Raw genomic sequence first — 18,263 nt, 5'->3', positions numbered from 1 at the left:
TAAAAGATCAGGCTGAATTCAAATTAAAGGCCAGGCGGAATAGCTCTGTCTTACAGGCCTGAAGGAAGGAGGTTAAATCAAATTAATAAATTAAAGGAGGTAATGGGCACTAGCTTAGATGGGGTGGAGGGGGATGGTAGAGGAGGATCAACACGGAGCAGATTTTATTTATTTAATGAATTTGTTAGATTTGTATACCGCCCTTCATCTGAGGATCACAGGGCGGTTGACAGTATAAAAACACAGAAATGTGTACTACAATAACAAACAGAAACAAGCCCCTGCTCCCTCCTTTAAAAGCTAGAGATAGTTTAACCAGCCTAAGGCCTGAGAAAAGAGGAATGTTTCTGCCTGTCACCTAAAGAGATGTAACGAAGGCGCCAGGCGGGACTCCCTGGGGAGAGCATTGCACAAGCAGGGAGCCACCATAGAAAAGGCCCTTTCTCATGTCTCCACCCCCTGGACCTCTCGTGAAGGAGACACACAAAGAAGGGCCTCGGAGGATGATCTCAGGGTCTGGGAAGGATCATATCCTGAGCTGTTTAAGGCTTTATAGGTCAAGAGCAGCACTTTGAATTGGGCCCGGGAACTAACCTCCAGCTGAAGTTTCAGGAGCAGCTCCTCCTTAAATATGGAACTCCCTCTTGCAGGTGCCAGTGGCGGCCACCAACCTTAGTGGCTTTAAAAGAGGACTGGCTAAATTCCTGAAGAAGAGGCTCTCCATGGCTCCTGGCCAGAGGCAGCAAGGCTTTTGAATACCAACTGCAGGAAACAGCAGAAGGAGAGAAGGCTCTTGTGCTCGGATCCTGCATGTGGGTTTCCCTTTGGGCATCTGCTTGGGGAAGAACAGGATGTTGGTCTAGATGGGCCCTCATTGGCCTGATCCAGAAGGCTCTGCGGATGTCACAGCAGCTAGCCATGGCAGAACTTCCATGTTCAGGGGCAGTCTATCAGCGGATCCGCTTGCTTGGAAGCAACCACGGGGTGAGCTTGTTGCCTTTATGGCCGTTTGTGGGCTTCATGGAAGCACAGGCAGGACTTTGGGACTGATCCAACCAGGGGGCTCCAAAGTCTTCTTCCTAATACACCGTTTGGTTGTGAGAAGACGCAAGCAAGAGAGGCTCAGAAAAATTATTGTGCGTGAAAAAAGCTGCCAGCGTGATGAGCTGTGATTCCTGCGCTGCCCGGGCTTGGACTTGGTGAGCCTTTGGCTCCCTTCCAGCTCTCCATGAAGTCCTTTGCACTGCCCAGGAACTTGCCAGGCGCCATGAGGTTGCCTTGGGGCAGGCCGGGCAGCCAGCCGGTGACGCAGCAATTGCCACATCGCCCAGAGGTGCATCCCAGGAAGTTGCTCATAAATGAACTAAACAAAGGACCTGTTGGTGGCATTTTACCATTGCACTGAGGAGAGTGTATTATGGTCTGTGCATGTGGTTTGGGAGCTGCACGGCAGGGAAAAAACAATGCTGTCCAGGGTTGTAAAGACTGCGGAGAGAATAATTGGGTGCCCTCTTCCCACCTTGGATCAAATCTACGCTTCCAGGTGCCATAAGAAAGCTGCAGAGATAGCGCAGGACAGTGCGCACCCCGGAAATGATCTTTTTCAGCTTCTGCCTTCTGGAAGAAGGTCCAGGGTCATAAAGACCAGGACTAGCCACCTGAGAAACAGTTTCTATCCAAATGCAATTTTGGTTTTAAACGCAGTGTAAGGAGTTTCTGTGAGAGTATATTGTATTTTAAAATGGGGTATCAGAGTTTTTAGGGGGCTAACCAGGTTGGGATAGCTGGGATAGCAGACTTGTTGGGTTTTGAATGTCTTGTGTAGATTTTTTTCAATTTCATTGTTCTGTATGGGACAATGACAATAACGATTATCGTATCGTATAACAGCAGCAGCCAGCAGCTGTTGCAGGAGGGGAGAGATTTAGCAGGAACACACATTCTTCTTTGGCGATCCCTCATAGCCGAGTAAGATTGTCTTCCATGAACATGGTTTTAACAAAACAAAAAAATTCCTTCCAGTAGCACCTTAAAGACCAACTAAGTCAGTTCTTGGTATGAGCTTTCGTGTGCATGCACACTTCTTCAGATGCACACGAAAGCTCATACCAAGAACTGACATAGTTGGTCTTTAAGGTGCTACTGGAAGGAATTTTTTTGTTTTGACTATGGCAGACCAACACGGCTACCTATCTGTAAATGGTTTTAACAGTGAGTCCGTAAGTGACTGTGGAGGCCACTTCTGGATCCACACGTCCTTCCACAGTGGGGACATTGGTTTCCGGACAGGAGCTGATCACGCTGTGGATTTGCCAAGTGTGCCTTCCTCCTAGCACATTTCTCCCTTGTGTCCTGAGTTTGAGTGGTTTCACAAGAGTCTGGCTTGCAAGGGATCCTCCTCCCTCAGAGTTCCTTGCCAAAGCCCGGCTTATCATGCTGCCTGAAGAGCTCGGAGGAGGGAGGGAAGGAAGACTAAAATGAAGAAAATGAATTTCAATAGGGACAATCAAAGCTCATGTTCTGCACTCAGGAATCATCTGATGCACAAATACATGCACCTGTTTCAAGTAGTAAGAAAGAATTTTTTTTGGGGGGGGGGGGTTCTTTGGAGACTACCAGTCTCCAAAGGTGGGGGTCCCTGATTTTTAAGCAGGGGTTGGGTGGCCATCTGCCAGGGATGCTTTCCCTGTGGTTCTGGCATTGCAGGGGGTTGGACTAGATGACCCTTGAGGAAGAGTTGCCCTTAGGCTTAGTCATGATGGTGGTGATCTTCTGCAAGGAAGAGTATCCTTTCAGCAGACGGCCTGAGGCAACGGGCCATTTGCCCAGCAAGCCTTTGGCCACCCCAACTGGCCTGGCCAATCTCCCCATCACGATCCTGTGTCCCTCACTGGGGGATCTCGTGATTTGAGTTCTGTGCCCAGGAGGAAGTGACTCTTCAAAGAACAGCAGGTGCTTCTTGTGTGGGTGGAGAAGAGGCTCCCTGAAATGGCGACATTTGCATCTTGCGAAGCTTGCACAACAGGGATCAGCTGCTTGTGACCCAACGGGGAAACTGACGTCACACTTGGGGTTTCAGCCACAAACGTCCTTCCCTAAAAACCTACCTTCCTTCCACCTGCTCTCAGACAGCTGAAGTCAGTTGAGATGGCTGGCGGGCTCCCCAAGGAAGGTCTCCAACTGGCCATTTTCTTGAATCCTCAGCCATTCTGTTCAGGCATGTCCAACCAGTAGATTGCTGAAGGAATGACTGCCAGGTGTGGAGCACACTTCTGAACATCATGGCCTCTATCTAACCTTTGGCTTTCTTAGGGGTCTGCCATGCCCTGTCTGTGACCTTTGCCTCCTTCGTTATACATTGTTCAAGGGGAAAATGACGCAGTGGAAACAGGTGCCAAAATAAGTTTGTACCACCCCCAAAATGTATCTGACTGATTTTGCATATTGTGTTAATAAAAAGAGCCTCAGCGGAGCCAGCTGGCAGCTTGCTTTTGCACATCTCACCTGCATTACCAACTCCTGCCTCATGTCCTTCACTTCAGATCGCGATCTACCAGTAGATCCCCAGCTGATCCTGGTAGATCGCAGGACCCTTACTGATCGTGGGATTAAATAAAGTTTACCAAAAGTTAACCAATAAAAGCTGAAGAACTCTGGGCTATCCTACCCCGCAAAAAGCTCAACAGCTCTGGAACTCTAGGTAATCCACCCACCCTACGCACGCTCCTCCTCCCTCCAATGACAATGGATAGATCCCTGCCAGTTTTTTTTTTATACTGGGAGCAGATCTCAGTCTCTTGGGAGTTGGATGTGTCTGGATTAAAGAACGCTCTCCCCAAGGAAGTTTGCCTGCTGCCTGCATTGTACACCTTTAGGCACCAGGCAAAAACGTTCCTCTTTAACCAGGCCTTTGGTTGATTTGATTGACATCCTATGCCTTTTTTTAAATGTGGGGGGTTCTTTTGGGGGGGTTATTGGGTTGTTTTCATTTTGATTATATACCGGTATTTTGATTTCGTCTTTTGAACCACCCTGAGACCTCCAGGTACGGGGCGGTATATAAATTCAATAAGTGATAATAAAAATAAAGTACCCCCAGCGTTATTTGGAGGCTCCTGAGAAGAGGACAATCCCCATCAAACATCAGAATGTTTTTTTTTAAAAAGCAAATCAATTCTTTATTGGAACATTCAAATCTTCTGGTAGAGGAAAAATTGCCTTACATTTCAAAACTCAGTCTCTCCGAAATGTTAGACAAGGGATTTCTTAACAGAATTCTGGTTAGCTTGGGACCCTCCACTCTGTGTAAGTGGTAATTTTTTATTTTTTATTAAAGATTTTCTTGATTTACGAAAGTGTGTGCAATTTCTCTCTCTCGTATTTCCCTCCCCCCCCCCGTGTGACATTTTTACAAATCAGTTTCATTTGTTGAGACACTACAAACGTCAGAATGTTCACAGTCAACACAGTTTCGTTTTATTTATGAATGAATGCCTCCAACTCTGGAACTGGGGCTCAGTTTTAAAAATGTGGCTGTTGTTTAGTCATTTAGTCGTGTCCGACTCTTCGTGACCCCCTGGACCAGAGCCCGCCAGGCACGCCTGTCTTCCACTGCCTCCCGCAGTTTGGTCAAACTCATGCTGGTAGCTTCGAGAACACTGTCCCACCATCTCGTCCTCTGTTGTCCCCTTCTCCTTGTGCCCTCCATCTTTCCCAACATCAGGGTCTTTTCCAGGGAGTCTTCTCTTCTCCTCAGGTGGCCAAAGTCTTGAAGCCTCAGCTTCAGGATCTGTCCTTCCAGTGAGCACTCAGGGCTGATTTCCTGCTTTTTAAGATGTTGTCTAGGTTTGCCATCGCCTTTCTCCCAAGGAGCAGGCGTCTTTTAATTTTGTGACTGCTGTCACCATCTGCAGTGATCATGGAGCCCAAGAAAGTAAAATCTCTCACTGCTTCCATTTCTTCCCCTTCTATTTGCCAGGAGGTGATGGGACCAGTGGCCATGATCTTCGTTTTTTTGATACTGAGCTTCAGACCATATTTTGCACTCTCCTCTTTCACCCTCATTAAAAGGTTCTTTAATTCCTCCTCACTTTCTGCCATCAAGGTTGTGTCATCTGCCTATCTGAGGTTGTTGATATTTCTTCCGGTGATTTTAATTCCGGCTTGGGATTCATCCAGCCCAGCGTTTCGCATGATGAATTCTGCAGATAAGTTAAATAAGCAGGGAGACAATATACAGCCTTGCCGTACTCCTTTCCCAATTTTGAACCAATCAGTTGTTCCATATATATTACTAAAAAGGAAACAAGCTACAAGTAAGGGCTCTGCTGCATCAGACAAGTGGCCCTATAGCAGGTCCCATAGCCTGCATCTCGTAGGAGCCACCCACATGCCTCCCCCGCCCCGGAGGAAGGAGGGCAACAGCCCCCCCCGTGTTGCTCACCCTGCCATCCCAGCATATTAGGAACATGCAGGAAGCTGCCTTCAGCCGAGTCGGACTCCATCGACCATAGGAGTGAACTCTGAGGGGCTGAGGTCCCTTCAGGGCCCCCAATAAAATATTTGAGCCCCACCCCAAGTTGATGGGCATTGCCATTCAGATGATGGGCATGTGCACCCAAGTTTGGCCAGCACGGGGTTACTGCTTTCGGTTTGATTTTATATGTTGTGATTGCCCTGAGACCTCTATAGGGTGGCGTATAAGTTGAAGAAATAATACTAGTAATAATACTAGTAATAATAATAATAACAGTGCTTTTTTCTTTAAAAATATATAAATATTTAGGGTATTCTCATTTTGAGTCTAGAAATCATCATTTTATAGTTCAAATGGGGTGGGGGGAATACAGGAGACTGCGGTTTTTGAAGTCATAATTAGGAAAAATTCTAATAATCCCAAATAAAAGAAAGAGTACACAAGAAGTAAACAAGGAGGCCACTGACAGGATAAAGGAAGTCTTTAATTTTAGCTTCTGTTTTCTTTCTGTAAGGGGATAGGAGTTTAATTTGAGAATGAAATTGTCAGTGGTGGTGGGTGGGTCTGTTTGATTGCCTGTATGTGTTGTTGTGGACTATGTTGTAAATAAAGTAAAAATAAATAAATAAATAAATACAGTAAATGGACAAAAGTACAAAGATTTAGAAAATGTTTAGGGGTATGCGTCCCCTTGCGTCCCCCTAGAAAAAAGCACTAATAATAATAAATTAATAATAAATAAATAATAAATAATAAGCAATAAATAATGAATAATAATATAATTTATTATAATATAAATAATAAAAACAAAAACAATAAGTAATAAATAATATAATATAATATAATAATAAAAATAATAAATAATAAACAATAAACAATAATATAATAAAAATAATACTGACCGTGAAGGGCCCTTGCTCTGTCAGGAGGTCGGCGATGTAGCTAATAATAATAATTTTGTAAATCATCATCATCATCATTATTCTTCTTTTTCCTGTTTCTGGCGCGCGCTTCTCCGCGCAGGAGATTACGGTAGCGAGGGCGCGTCGCTTACGGTGAATACGGCCCCGCGACGGCTCCGATTGGCCGCCCGTCCCCGGGGCCCCGCCCCTCTCTTCCGTGTCGTCAGGTGACCCGCCCGGGCCATATGAGCGCGGGTCACGCGCGCGCTGCCCAGTCGAGCCGCCGCGTCGAGCCAAGGCAAGCGGGGGCGCGCCCGGGAGGGAGGCGGGCGGGCGGGCGGGTCAGGCTGGATGCCCTCGAGGGGTCCCGCTGGCAGAGCTCCTTGCGGCGTCCCGGGCGCGCTCTCATCTCTCTCTGCTTGCAGATGCCGCCTCTCCTCGCTGCTGCCTCGCCGCCGCCGCTGCTGCTGCTTCTCCTGTTCTGCTGCGCTGCCCAAGCGGCGCCCGCCGGGCACGAGGTCACCTACCTGCCGGGCCTGGCCAAGCAGCCCGCCTTCAAGCACTACTCGGGCTACCTGGACGCCGAGAGCGACAAGCACCTGCACTACTGGTAGGTGTGGCGGGGAGGGGGGCTTGCACCTGGGCCCACGGGGACAGAGCAGTCAGCTTTCAGATTGGAAAAGAAGGGATCCGCAGCCTCACCTGTCCCGGGGACAGTCTACGGGATACAGTGGTACCTCAGGTTACAGACGCTTCGGGTTACAGACTCCGCTAGCCCAGAAATAGTGCTTCAGGTTAAGAACTTTGCTTCAGGATGAGAACAGAAATTGTGCTCCAGGGGCACAGCAGCAGCGGGAGGCCCCATTAGCTAAAGTGGTGCTTCAGGTTAAGAACAGTTTCAGGTTAAGAACGGACCTCCAGAACCAATTAAGTACTTAACCCGAGGTACCAGACTGTATCTAACAATCCAGGATAGCAGCGGGTTAAGGGGATTTCCCACAAAAAAAGGGGAGGTTGACAGCCATGCCTGGGGCTGCTCACCTCCTTCCGCCTCCCTTGCAGGTTCGTGGAGGCGCAGGGCAACGGCCCAGCAGACAAGCCCCTGGTGCTCTGGCTGAACGGCGGGCCCGGCTGCAGCTCCATCGCCGGCCTCCTGACAGAGCATGGGCCCTTCACGGTCAGTATCCGGGACTGATGGGGGGGGCAGGATCTGGTGGGCCAGGAGATCCCTTTCCCCTGGAGCAAATGGGGAAATGCTGGGCATTTGCTATGCCAAGGTGGGAGAGAGCCAGGCATGGAAATCTGCATTTCTGTTGCAATTGGTTTTGGAGGTGTGATTGCTGCCTTGAGTTCCATTTTTTTTTTTTGGGGGGGGGGGGAGCAGCAGCATCTGGATTTGATACAGTCGATGGCAATAATTTATTTCAAAAAAAAATTATTAGCTATCCAAATTTATAACAAACAAATAGAAAGAAAACATCCTAACTTTAATAATGCCACTTTTGTTAACATTGTTGGGTGCCCTCCTCGAATCCCCCTGGCTGAGTTTCCCTATAAATCATTGCAGCAGTTTTCCAAAACTATTTTCACATAAAATTTACTTGGTCAATTAACATCTTTCCCCATAGCAATAATTTAGAAGAGTTCAGCTGGATCAGGCCAAAGGGGCCCCAGAGCCCAGTATCCTGTTTTCCCAGGGGCCAACCGGGGCCCCCCTGAGAAGCCCGCAAGCAGGGCCACAGTGCAACACAGCCTCCAGCGTCTGGTTTGCAGAGGCCTGTTGCTCCTGGCGGGGTTAGAAATTCAGATATATATATAAGCTGGCCCCAAATGGCTCCTTAAACCAAGGTTGCCGTCGTCCCAATGGAATGTCTAGTTCCCGTTTGGGGCCAAGGTGGCTCTAAAGTCTCGTTTTTCAAACGATGGACTGACTTGTGATTCTCAGTTAAACATCCGGCTAGTTCAGAGGACAATCTTGAGCCGGGTTAAGAACTTTGAGAACTGAAAAAAGAAAAATCGCTTGATCCAGAGATAGCCCAGTCAAATATTGGCCTATTCCGACCTCTTTCTCCTGCTCAGGCCGCACAGAAAAAGCTGTTTGGTTCCTGAATGTTTTAGTGATTGTACAGCTAAAATATAGCGGATTGAATTCTACAGAGTGGGGTAATAATGTGTTTAAACGGTCCCGATCCAAAGCAGGCTCATTTGAAACACACAGGGGAGATTCCGTATATCTCTCTTGACGAGTAGCCATTGCTAGCCTTATTCGCCTCTTAAGAATTTGTCTAACCTTCTTGTAAAGCTGTCCAGGTTTGTGGCCCTGGCTGCATCTTTGAGGTTGATGCCACAACTGGCCTAGCGGTTCCTTGTTCCCCAAGCTGTGGCGCTTTCGGGGTGGGAAGGTGTACGCCAGCCGTGGGTGACGAGAACTCAATCAGCGTTTATGAGATCAGCGGCCCGCCTGCGCTCGGCTTGTGACGAGGAGGATAATCTCTTGAGAGCCTGGAAGTGCAAATGTTTTCCAGTATCACTCATCGCAAATAATGGCCTGTCAGCTCCCTTTGCAAAATAAATAATTCCAATTGGAAGTTAATTGGGATGATGCACCACAGGTGACTCAGATTCGAAACCTGAATGTGTGAACTTTCTCACCGTGAGGCCGGCTGCCTCCTGACGTGCCCAGGCCTGCTCCGCACAGAGCCTTGAAATAAGGATCTGCTGCGATTTGGGTCACTGGAGAGGGAATCCCCTTGCCTTGTGTCGCAATAACAGCCCCTTCGCCCTCCCTTGGCAGATTCAGCCTGATGGATCCACTCTGGGATACAACAACTATGCCTGGAACAAGGTGAGGCTCCTTCCTCCCCCATCCGTCAAGGGGGTCCCTAAGAAATGCTTGCTGGGAATTCCTGGCTCTTTCTGAAAGGGCAGTTGCAGCAAAGGATCCCGTTGCCTGTCTCTGGGCAGCTGGAGAGCCAGTCTGGCGTGGTGGCTGGAGTGTTGCAACAGGATCTGACCAGTCAGTGCTGCCTCACAGGGTTGTTGTGGGAATAAAACGAGGAGGGGGAGAATCGTGGAGGCTGCCTTGAGCTCCTTGGAGGGAAAAGGTGCAGTGAAATGAATGAAACCAAGCGCTTGAGGGCACCAGGTGCATGTCGCCCCCTGGTGGGTGAAAAGTGACTTGCTGTCCCCATCTCTTTCAGCTGGCCCACATCCTCTACTTGGAGTCCCCCGTTGGGGTGGGCTACTCCTACTCCGATAGCCAAGACTACCGGACCAACGACACCGAGGTGTGTAGGGTGGACTGGGAGGGGGGCCCTGGGGGCTTCCGTTCCCTTACCTGCCGTGCGCTCACTTTGCCCCTCCCCCCGGCAGGTGGCTCGCGTGAACTACCTGGCCTTGAAGGAGTTCTTGCGCCTCTACCCGGAATACAGCAGCAAGGACCTCTTCCTGACCGGGGAGAGCTACGGCGGGATCTACATCCCCACGCTGGCGCAGTGGGTCATGCAGGACCCCAGCCTCAACTTGAAGGTGTGTGTCTGCGGGGTCCTCTAGAGGGAGGAGGAGGAGGAGGAGGAGGACCAAGGGCTGGGCTGGGGATCGGGGCCTCTGCAACCTCCGCTTGACAAAGGAGGCAGCTGCCACTCACCTGCTCTGGAGGATTTCAAAATCCTGGCGCTGAGCCCGCGCTCGAAAGAGTCGTGGGTGGCAGCCGCGTGCAGAGGCTCCTCAGAGGCCGCCTGCTTCACCTGTCCCAAGAGCTCCAGAGGAACCAGTCTCAGCTGGCAGCTCCTTCCAGAGGAACAAGAACTGACGCCCTCGCAATGTGGCGGCCTCGCCTTCCTCAGAGGTTTTTAAGCAGAGCTTGGAGGGCCATCTGTCAGGGATGCTTGAGCTGAGATCCCTGCATCGCCAGGGGGTTGGGCTGGATGACCTTGGGGGGTCCCTTCCAACCCTACAGTCCCGTGATTTTGATTATAGAAGCTGCTTTAGCTTTGGGGACGAGGACGGAGAGAAGCGCACAAAGGTTTGACTCTCAGACCTCTGGGATTTGAGGGTACACAGTGGAATCTCTGGGCGGTTCAGTTCACGGCAACGGTTGTGATGTTTAAGGCAGCTTTTGCTGGGTCAGAGCCTCATCAGCCGCTGGGGAAGCCACAAAAAAATTGGAGGCGGCCGGCCTGTAAATTGCAGAGGCATTTTCTCGCCTTGACACGCCTGTGGAAGTCACAAAGAAGGCAGAGTTGCCATCAGGTAGCTAAGCAACAGCCTGGTTGGGCAGGCAAGAAGGGAGATCCCGGGCTCAGAGGAAGAAGCGTCAGGGCCAGAAACTCAGCGGGAAACTACTTCACTCGTGTCTTCCTAAGACCTTGCGGCTCCTTTCACAACAGCCAGGGAGCAAGCTTGTCTTCTCCCGCTTTCTGAAGAACTTTCTGATGGGAAGAGTTGTTGGGCAGTGGAACGGACTCCCTGGGAAGACAGCGGACTCTTCTGCTCTGGAGGTCCATAAACAGAGTTTGGGGGGGGCATTTTCCAGGGGGTTGGACTAGATGACCCTCGGCTCCCTTCCAGCCCTGTGATTCTGTGGTTTTAACGCTATAAGCTCTCTGTTGGTGAATATACATCTGCACGTTTTCCACGGCAGCAGACCAAAGGAGAGCTCAGCTTTCCAAATGTCAGAGAAACATGCCGCATTTTGTGACGGCAGCCCCTTCTCGCTCGGGGGCCAAGGGGTCTTCCTCGCTGATGGGGCTGTGCCTGTGTTTTCCAGGGAATTGTAGTGGGCAACGGGCTCTCCTCCTACGAGACCAACGACAACTCCCTGGTTTACTTCGCCTACTACCACGGCCTCTTGGGGAGCAGGTGAGAATCTGCCGGCTTGGGGTGGGGGCTGCGTCCTTCGGGGCAGAAGATGGCAGCCTGAATTACTGTTCAATTGGGCCTTATCAGAAAGACTTGTTTGCCACGCAAAAGTTGCAAAAGGGACTTCCCTCGAGTTTCTTAAATCAGGGAACGTGGAAGCGATTTCCCATTGCCTGCTGCACAAACAGATCTTCAGAGAGCCTAGCTCAGCAATTAAGTTCCTAAATGCAGAGATAAGAGCACACTTGGAACATTTTAGTCGTGGCGAATGCGCGGTGCAAATATGTGATACCGGAAGGACAACAGTTTATGTTTCTGCATTGTGAAAAATTGATAGAATTAAGTTCTTTGATGGAGAAGATGGGCAGTGGGGAGGGAGTGGAAGGGGAGAAACGGGGGTCTGCTTTGGCTGGGGGGGCCGTGGCAAAGCCCAGGGCTTTGGTGTGACGATGGTTCTGGTTCTGCCTCTTCCTGCAGGCTCTGGTCGGACTTGCAGGCCTCGTGTTGCTCTGGCGGGAAGTGCAACTTCCACGACAACAAGAACCTGAACTGCACTCTTGGGGTGAGTGGAGGGCGGCTGGCCAGGGCGTCTCCCCCTGCCCCCAAACCCACTTGTGGGGCACTGCCTGGGCAGAGGAGTGGGGCTGGGCCCTCTCTTTCTCTCTCTCCATTTCCTCCTGGCTGGATCCTTGCATTTCCCTGCGTCTCGTTGCAGATGGCGGAGGTGATCCGTATTGTGGACGAGTCTGGCCTCAACATCTACAACCTGTATGCCCCGTGTGCTGGCGGAGTGCCTGGAAGCTACAGGTAGGCTCGGCTGCTGGCAGGTTCGCTCCCCAGTGAAATGGTGGGGGGGACTGCCTTATAAGCCACGCACAACTTCAGCGCCCGCTGCCCTGCCCTGGGTGGCTGAGAGGGGCAGAAGGTGCCAGAACGTCAGGCAAGAGCTGAAGCTCTGGGATTCTTCAGCTGTGGTCCCTGTGTGGCAGCGGGTTGGGCTGGATGACCCTTGGGGAACCCTTCTGGCTCTCCAGTAGGTGACACTAAGCAGGACCCTTCTTTGGCTTCCAGGTACAATGATGGGATGCTGGTCAGTTACGACCTGGGCAACAACTTCATTCGGCAGCCGCTTCGTTCCTCTTGGAGGGAGGTGAGAGCAGCTCTCTAGAGGTTGGGGGGGGGGCATGATTCAGTCTCCAGTTCTGCTTGGCATCAGGCTCTCTTGCCTCAACCAGAGGCAGGGCCTTTTCAACACTGGCCCCGGCCTGGTGGAACGCTCTGTCTCATGAGACCAGGGCCCTGCGGGATCTGATTTCAGAGTTGTTCTGCCTGGCCTTTGGCTTGGAATCAACTTAATGCCCTCCCCCTCTTTCTTTTCCCCTTTTTCCTTCTGTAATGGAACTCCTATCTGGGTACAGATAGGTAGCCGTGTTGGTCTGCCATAGTCAAAACAAAAAAATCCCTTCCAGTAGCATCTTAAAGACCAACTAAGTTAGTTCTTGGTATGAGCTTTCGTGTGCATGCACTTCTGAAGAAGTGTGCATGCACACGAAAGCTCCTATCTGGGGACTCCCCTGGCTTTTTCTGGCCCATGTAGGACCAGTCTGGATAGTTGGCCTTGGTGAAGACTTGATGTTTTCATCCCCCAAAAAGTTTTTGATTGAGTTCCACAGAAATGAGGCTGCATTTTAATGTTTTAATGTTGTATTTTAATCTTGTTTTTAAAGCTGTATTCTAATCAATTGTTTTTATATTTGGTGTTAGCCGCCCTGGGCCCGGTCTTGGCTGGGGAGGGCGGGGTATAAATAAAATTTATTATTACGACTGTAGAGGCAGAGGGGGCAACAGGCCCAGACCAATGCTTTCCTCTTGGCCAGACCTGGAAGAGAGAGAACGTGGGGGGTGGGTGAGCACAGCAGGAGAGCACACCTGTATCCATCACCACCAAAAAATCGCCCCCCCCCCTCCCTCAGCCGTCTCTTCCTCCAGTGGCCTAGCAAACCTGGGCATGGAAAGACTTGGGCCGTCTTGGCAGGGAGGGTCAAAGGGCTGCTTCTAGCAACCAGAGCAGCTGCTGGCACCTTCAGCATGCTTACTTTGAAATATGTTCACCTCCCCCCCCCCCCCCCAGTTCCTGCTCACCTTGCCGGTCGCAAGCAACAAGGCTCGCCTGGATCCCCCCTGCATCAACACCTCGTCCCCCACCACCTACATGAACGACCCCCAGGTGCGCAAGGCCTTGCACGTTAAGGACAACGCCCCGGAATGGCAGATGTGCAGGTGAGAGAGTACAGGTGGGGGGGACGACACAAAGGTGGCCTCTGGAGGGGAGGAGGCCTTGACCTGGCCTGGGACTGCGCAGCTTCACCCTACCCCTCCTAACGCTCCTTGCCCCCCCCCCTCCAGCTTCCCCGTCAGCCGTGGTTACAAGCGCATCTACATGACGATGAACGACCAGTACCTGAAACTCCTTGGCACCATGGTGAGTCCGTGGAGGTGGAGGGAGGGAGCCCCCTGCTACACCCTTGGGACCCCTCCTCAGGACCTGGGGGTGGGGGAGACATGGGGGGGGCTGCCCCAGAGGACACCAGGGAGCTCGACTAACTCCAGACTGGCCTTCCTGCAGAAATACCGCATCCTGATCTACAACGGCGACGTAGACATGGCCTGCAACTTCCTGGGGGACGAGTGGTTCGTGGACTCCTTGCGCCAGAAGGTGGGTTGAGCCAGGAGCCGTGGGGGGGGCTGCTTGGAGGAGGGCACCCCCCACCGGCCCCTGTGCCTTTCAGCCAGACCCCTTCCCTCCAGGGCCACTGACGGACAGAAGGACTTCAGAAGGTCCTGGGCGCTTCCTCCCCTTCAGCTGCAGGTTCTGCTGGAAACTAGGCATCCAGAAGCTTTGAAAAGGAGGGAGCCCGTTTGCAGGGCTGGAGTTCCCTTGGTGTGAACTCCCCATCCTTCTGGAGGTGGGGGGGGGGTGACGTCTGGCTACTGCTCCCTGGAGGCTGGGCTGGACTGAGGCTGAGTCTGGTGTGTGCATCCTGGGAAATGCCTCAGCCGCTTCTGCAGTGAACCACAGTGTCTTTCACACAGTGCCTTGTCACACTGTGGAACTCACTGCCACAGAACACCAACCTGGACGGCTTTAAACAAGGATTAGATATCATCATCATTATTGATTTATACCCCGCCCATCTGGCTGATTTTCCCCAGCCACTCTGGGCAGCTCCCAATCGAGTGTTAAAAACAATACAGGGTTAAATATTAAAAACTTCCCTAAACAGGGCTGCCTTCAGACGTCTTTTAAAGATAAGATAGCTGCTTATTTCCTTCACATCTGAAGGGAGAGTGTTCCACAGGGCAGGCGCCACCACCGAGGAGGCCCTCTGCCTGGTTCCCTATAGCTTCGCTTCTCGCAATGAGGGAACCGCCAGAAGACCCTCGGCGCTGGACCCCTCAGTGTCCGGGCAGAACGATGGGGGTGGAGACGCTCCTTCAGGTATACTGGACCGAGGCCATATAGGGCTTTCCAGGTCAGCACCAACACTTTGAATTGTGCTCGGAAACGTACTGGGAGCCAATGTAGGTCTTTCAGGACCAGTGTTATGTGGTCCCGGCGGCCACTCCCAGTCACCAGTCTAGCTGCCGCATTCTGGATTAATTGCAGTTTCCGGGTCACCTTCAAAGGTATCCCCACGTAGAGCGCATGGCAGTAGTCCAAGCAGGAGATAACCAGAGCATGCACCACTCTGGCAAGACAGCCTGCAGGCAGGGCGGGTGTCATCCTGCGTACCAGATGGAGCTGGTAGACAGCTGCCCTGGACACAGAATTGACCTGCGCCTCCATGGACAGCTGTGAGTCCAAATTGACTCCCAGGCTGCGCACCTGGTCCTTCAGGGGCACAGTTACCCCATTCAGGACCAGGGAATCCTCCACACCTGCCCGCCTCCTGTCCCCCAGAAACAGTACTTCCGTCTTGTAAGGATTCAACCTCAATCCATTAGCCGCCATCCATCCTCCAACCGCCTCCAGGCCAATGCTGGAAACCACAGGAGGGAAGAGGGGCTCTTGCGCTCGGATCCTGCTTTTGCTGGTTTCCCACAGCAGGGGCACCAACTTGGGCCCCAGGTTATGGGTGCCCAATGGCACCTGCGCCATAATGTGCCGTCCTGACTTCACGGTGCCTGGCAGGACCTTGGGCGTGGTCTCCGAGGCCTCGCGAGACCTCCAACCCGACTCCCACCCTGCGCTGTGGGTGCCTGGGCCCCCGGGCCCCCTATAGTTGGCGCCTGTGTCCCACAGGGAGAACAGGGTGCTGGACTGGGTGGGGCCCCACTGGTCTGATCCGGCAGGCTCTCCTCAAGTTCTTACAGACCCTAATTGGGAATCCAGGAATGGAAGAACTTGGAAAGTTGGGGGCTGCCATCTTCCATATTTGTGAGGGGAATTCTTCCTTCCTCTTTCCTCCTGTTAACCCAAACATTCAAATGTGGCTTCGGGCCCACGGAGGGGGAGAGGCTTTGCACTTGCTTCGTCTTCCACGTTTTCTCTTTCGGTTCTGCTTTCCCACACGGGAGAAGTGAGCCGCGAAATGCTGAGCCCCTCCTTGCATGTTTTGAGGAAGCCAGCTGGTTTTAATTTAACCTCAGCGCCACCAGGACGCTGGCAAGAACCTCTCCTAACCCCCAGCCAGCTTTTTGCCTAAGACAGTAAGAGCAGACTCTTCTTCCTTGGAGGACCTTAAGGTCCATGAATAACCATACTTTAGAGGTCCCGGGCCCTAAGGAACTCAGACTACCCTCCACCAGGGCCAGGGCCTTCTCAGTGATGGCTCCGACCTGGTGGAATGCTCTGTCCCAGGAGACCAGGGCCCTGCAGGATTTAGCCTCCTTCCGCAGGGCCTGTAAGACAGAGCTATTCCGCCTGGCCTTTAATTTGAATTCAGCCTGATCTTTATTCCCCTTCCTTCCTTCCCCCTCCCCTTTTTATGAAGATTACCCACTCTGGGATCCCACATCTAAATCTCCCCTGGACTCCTCGCTGGCCCAAGTAGGACTAATTTAGCCAGCTAGCCCTGGTGATCATCTAATGTTTATTGGATGGATTTTCCCCATAAATTGATTTTTGAATTCTGAATTTATTGTTGTTCACGTTTTATACGGTATTTTATGCTGTTTTTTTGTTGCATGAATTAAGTGTTTTAACTTTGTTGTTAGCCACCCTGAGCCCGGTTTTCTGAACCGGGAAGGGCAGGGTATAAATATAAAATTATTTTTTATTATTAAAGCAGAGGTTGGGTTGGCATCCAACAGGGATTCCTGAGCTGCGATTCCTGCCTTGCAGGGGGTTGGACTAGATGGTCCCTGAGGGTCCCTTCTGGTTCTAAGAACAGGGTCTCTGCTTGGCAGGTGCAAGTGGCCCGGCGGCCCTGGATCTACACCGATGAGAACGGGCAGGACCAGATTGGGGGCTTCGTGAAGGAGTACACCAACATCTCCTTCCTCACCGTCAAGGTAAGTGGTCCAGGTGGGTCTGTGGCTGGACTCCCGGCCAGGGCATCATTTCTGCCCCCTGGAGACCCTCGGCCACCCCTTAAGCCCCTCTTTCCTTTCTCCTTTTGTGATGGAACTCCTTATTTGGGGACTTCCCTGGCTTTTTTCTGGCTCATGTAGGACCAGTCTGGATAGTTAGCCTTGGTGAAGACTTGACGTTTTCATCCCCAAAAACGTTTTTGATTGAGTTTCCACTGAAACGAGGCTGCATTTTAATATTTTAATGTTAATCTTGTTTTTTAAAGCTGAATTTCAATCAATTGTTTTTATGTTGGGTGTTAGCTGCCCTGAGCCTGGTCTTGGCTGGGGAAGTGGGGTATAAATAAAAATTTATTATTGTTATTGTTATTATTATTTATTATTATAACCCTGCCATGTTCTCCCATCTCTGACCCACAGGGCGCAGGTCACATGGTGCCTTCGGATCGCCCAAGACCCGCCTTCAACATGTTCCAGCGCTTCATCACGGGGCAGCCCTTCTAGCCCTCGCCTCGTGGCGCCCTCTTCCGCCTCCGAGGGGAACTGCGTCCTCCGTGCTCGGCGGGCCCTTCCGCCCGCACCTCCTGTGCCAAGGTGGCAGCTGGGACCTCCCGCAGGGCCGCTTGCCCCCCCGTTGCCAGGCGCTGGGGAGGCACAAGGACTCTCCTGACCCTCCGCCTTCCGGCCGCTCTCCTGGGCTTCCAGGCTGCTCTGGTGGTTAGGGTGGGGTCCGCCGGGGCCCCCTCTTCCTCCTCTCCTCCTGGGGCAGCCCTCCCCTCCCTCCCCAGCACTGCCTGTGGGGATTTTGCACTGCCTTTGGGGAGCAGGGTGAGATCTGCCCCCCTCTGCCCCCTTGCACCCCTAACGGGACCACCTCTCTCAGCCTTAGTTCTCGGTCAGTCTTGACGAAGGGATCTGAATCACTGGTGAAAGAAAAGCCACTGGGCTGCACCCACGTCGATTAAAACTTATTTTTCTAAGGGGACTGGAGTTCTGTGTCTGTCTCTGGAGGCACCGGGGGGGGGGGGTGTGCTCACCTGGCTGTGCGGCTTCCCTCCCTCTTTCCTCCCCCTCTTGCTATCCTCTGCGTTTTGGGAGGAGGGGTGGGGGCTAGATGACTCTGCCTGCCCTTCTCTTCCCTGCCCCAAATGGCAGAACCTGGAGGGGAGAGTGATTGACTTGACGGCTGCCAGCAATGATAGCCAAGCCCCTTCCCCACAGGCTTCAGCCAGCAATGCTTCCGAATAGCGCTTGCTCGAAACCAAAGGAAGGGAGATTTCTCTTGCGGCCGGATCCTGCTTTGTGGGTTTCCTACAGGCCTCTGTGGCAATGCTGTTTTTAAATGGCCTTAGTCGAATGCGCAACAGCAGGAAGCGCATTGCCTGCTTTCTCTTCCTTCCCTTCTTGCTCCTTGGCCATTTCTAGATGCTGGAGGAGGTGATGACTCAGCCGGGGCTCATTATGGGATGGCTTTTGTAGGTTGGGCCCATTTT

General features: G+C 51.9%; 1 protein-coding gene across 1 annotated transcript; it reads left to right on the top strand.

Annotated features, from left to right (window-relative positions):
* The first annotated feature begins 6,582 nt into the window (after window positions 1–6,582).
* On the top strand, window positions 6,583–17,755 carry CTSA (cathepsin A). Its single transcript, XM_083745274.1, has 15 exons — window positions 6,583–6,660; window positions 6,804–6,988; window positions 7,441–7,555; window positions 9,173–9,223; window positions 9,579–9,665; window positions 9,751–9,906; window positions 11,147–11,238; window positions 11,716–11,800; window positions 11,954–12,045; window positions 12,310–12,388; window positions 13,370–13,518; window positions 13,645–13,720; window positions 13,865–13,954; window positions 16,648–16,752; window positions 17,191–17,755. Exons 2-15 carry the CDS (start codon window positions 6,804–6,806, stop codon window positions 17,272–17,274), a joined length of 1,446 nt encoding a protein of 481 aa, XP_083601400.1. The 5' UTR covers window positions 6,583–6,660; the 3' UTR covers window positions 17,275–17,755.
* Window positions 17,756–18,263: the final 508 nt, after the last annotated feature.

The sequence above is a fragment of the Podarcis gaigeae genome (assembly GCF_964106915.1).
Source record: "Podarcis gaigeae genome assembly, chromosome: 6".
Taxonomy (NCBI): Eukaryota; Metazoa; Chordata; class Lepidosauria; order Squamata; family Lacertidae; genus Podarcis; species Podarcis gaigeae.
The sequence above is the reverse complement of the archived record's forward strand: the minus strand, read 5'-3'. Positions and strand labels throughout refer to the sequence as shown.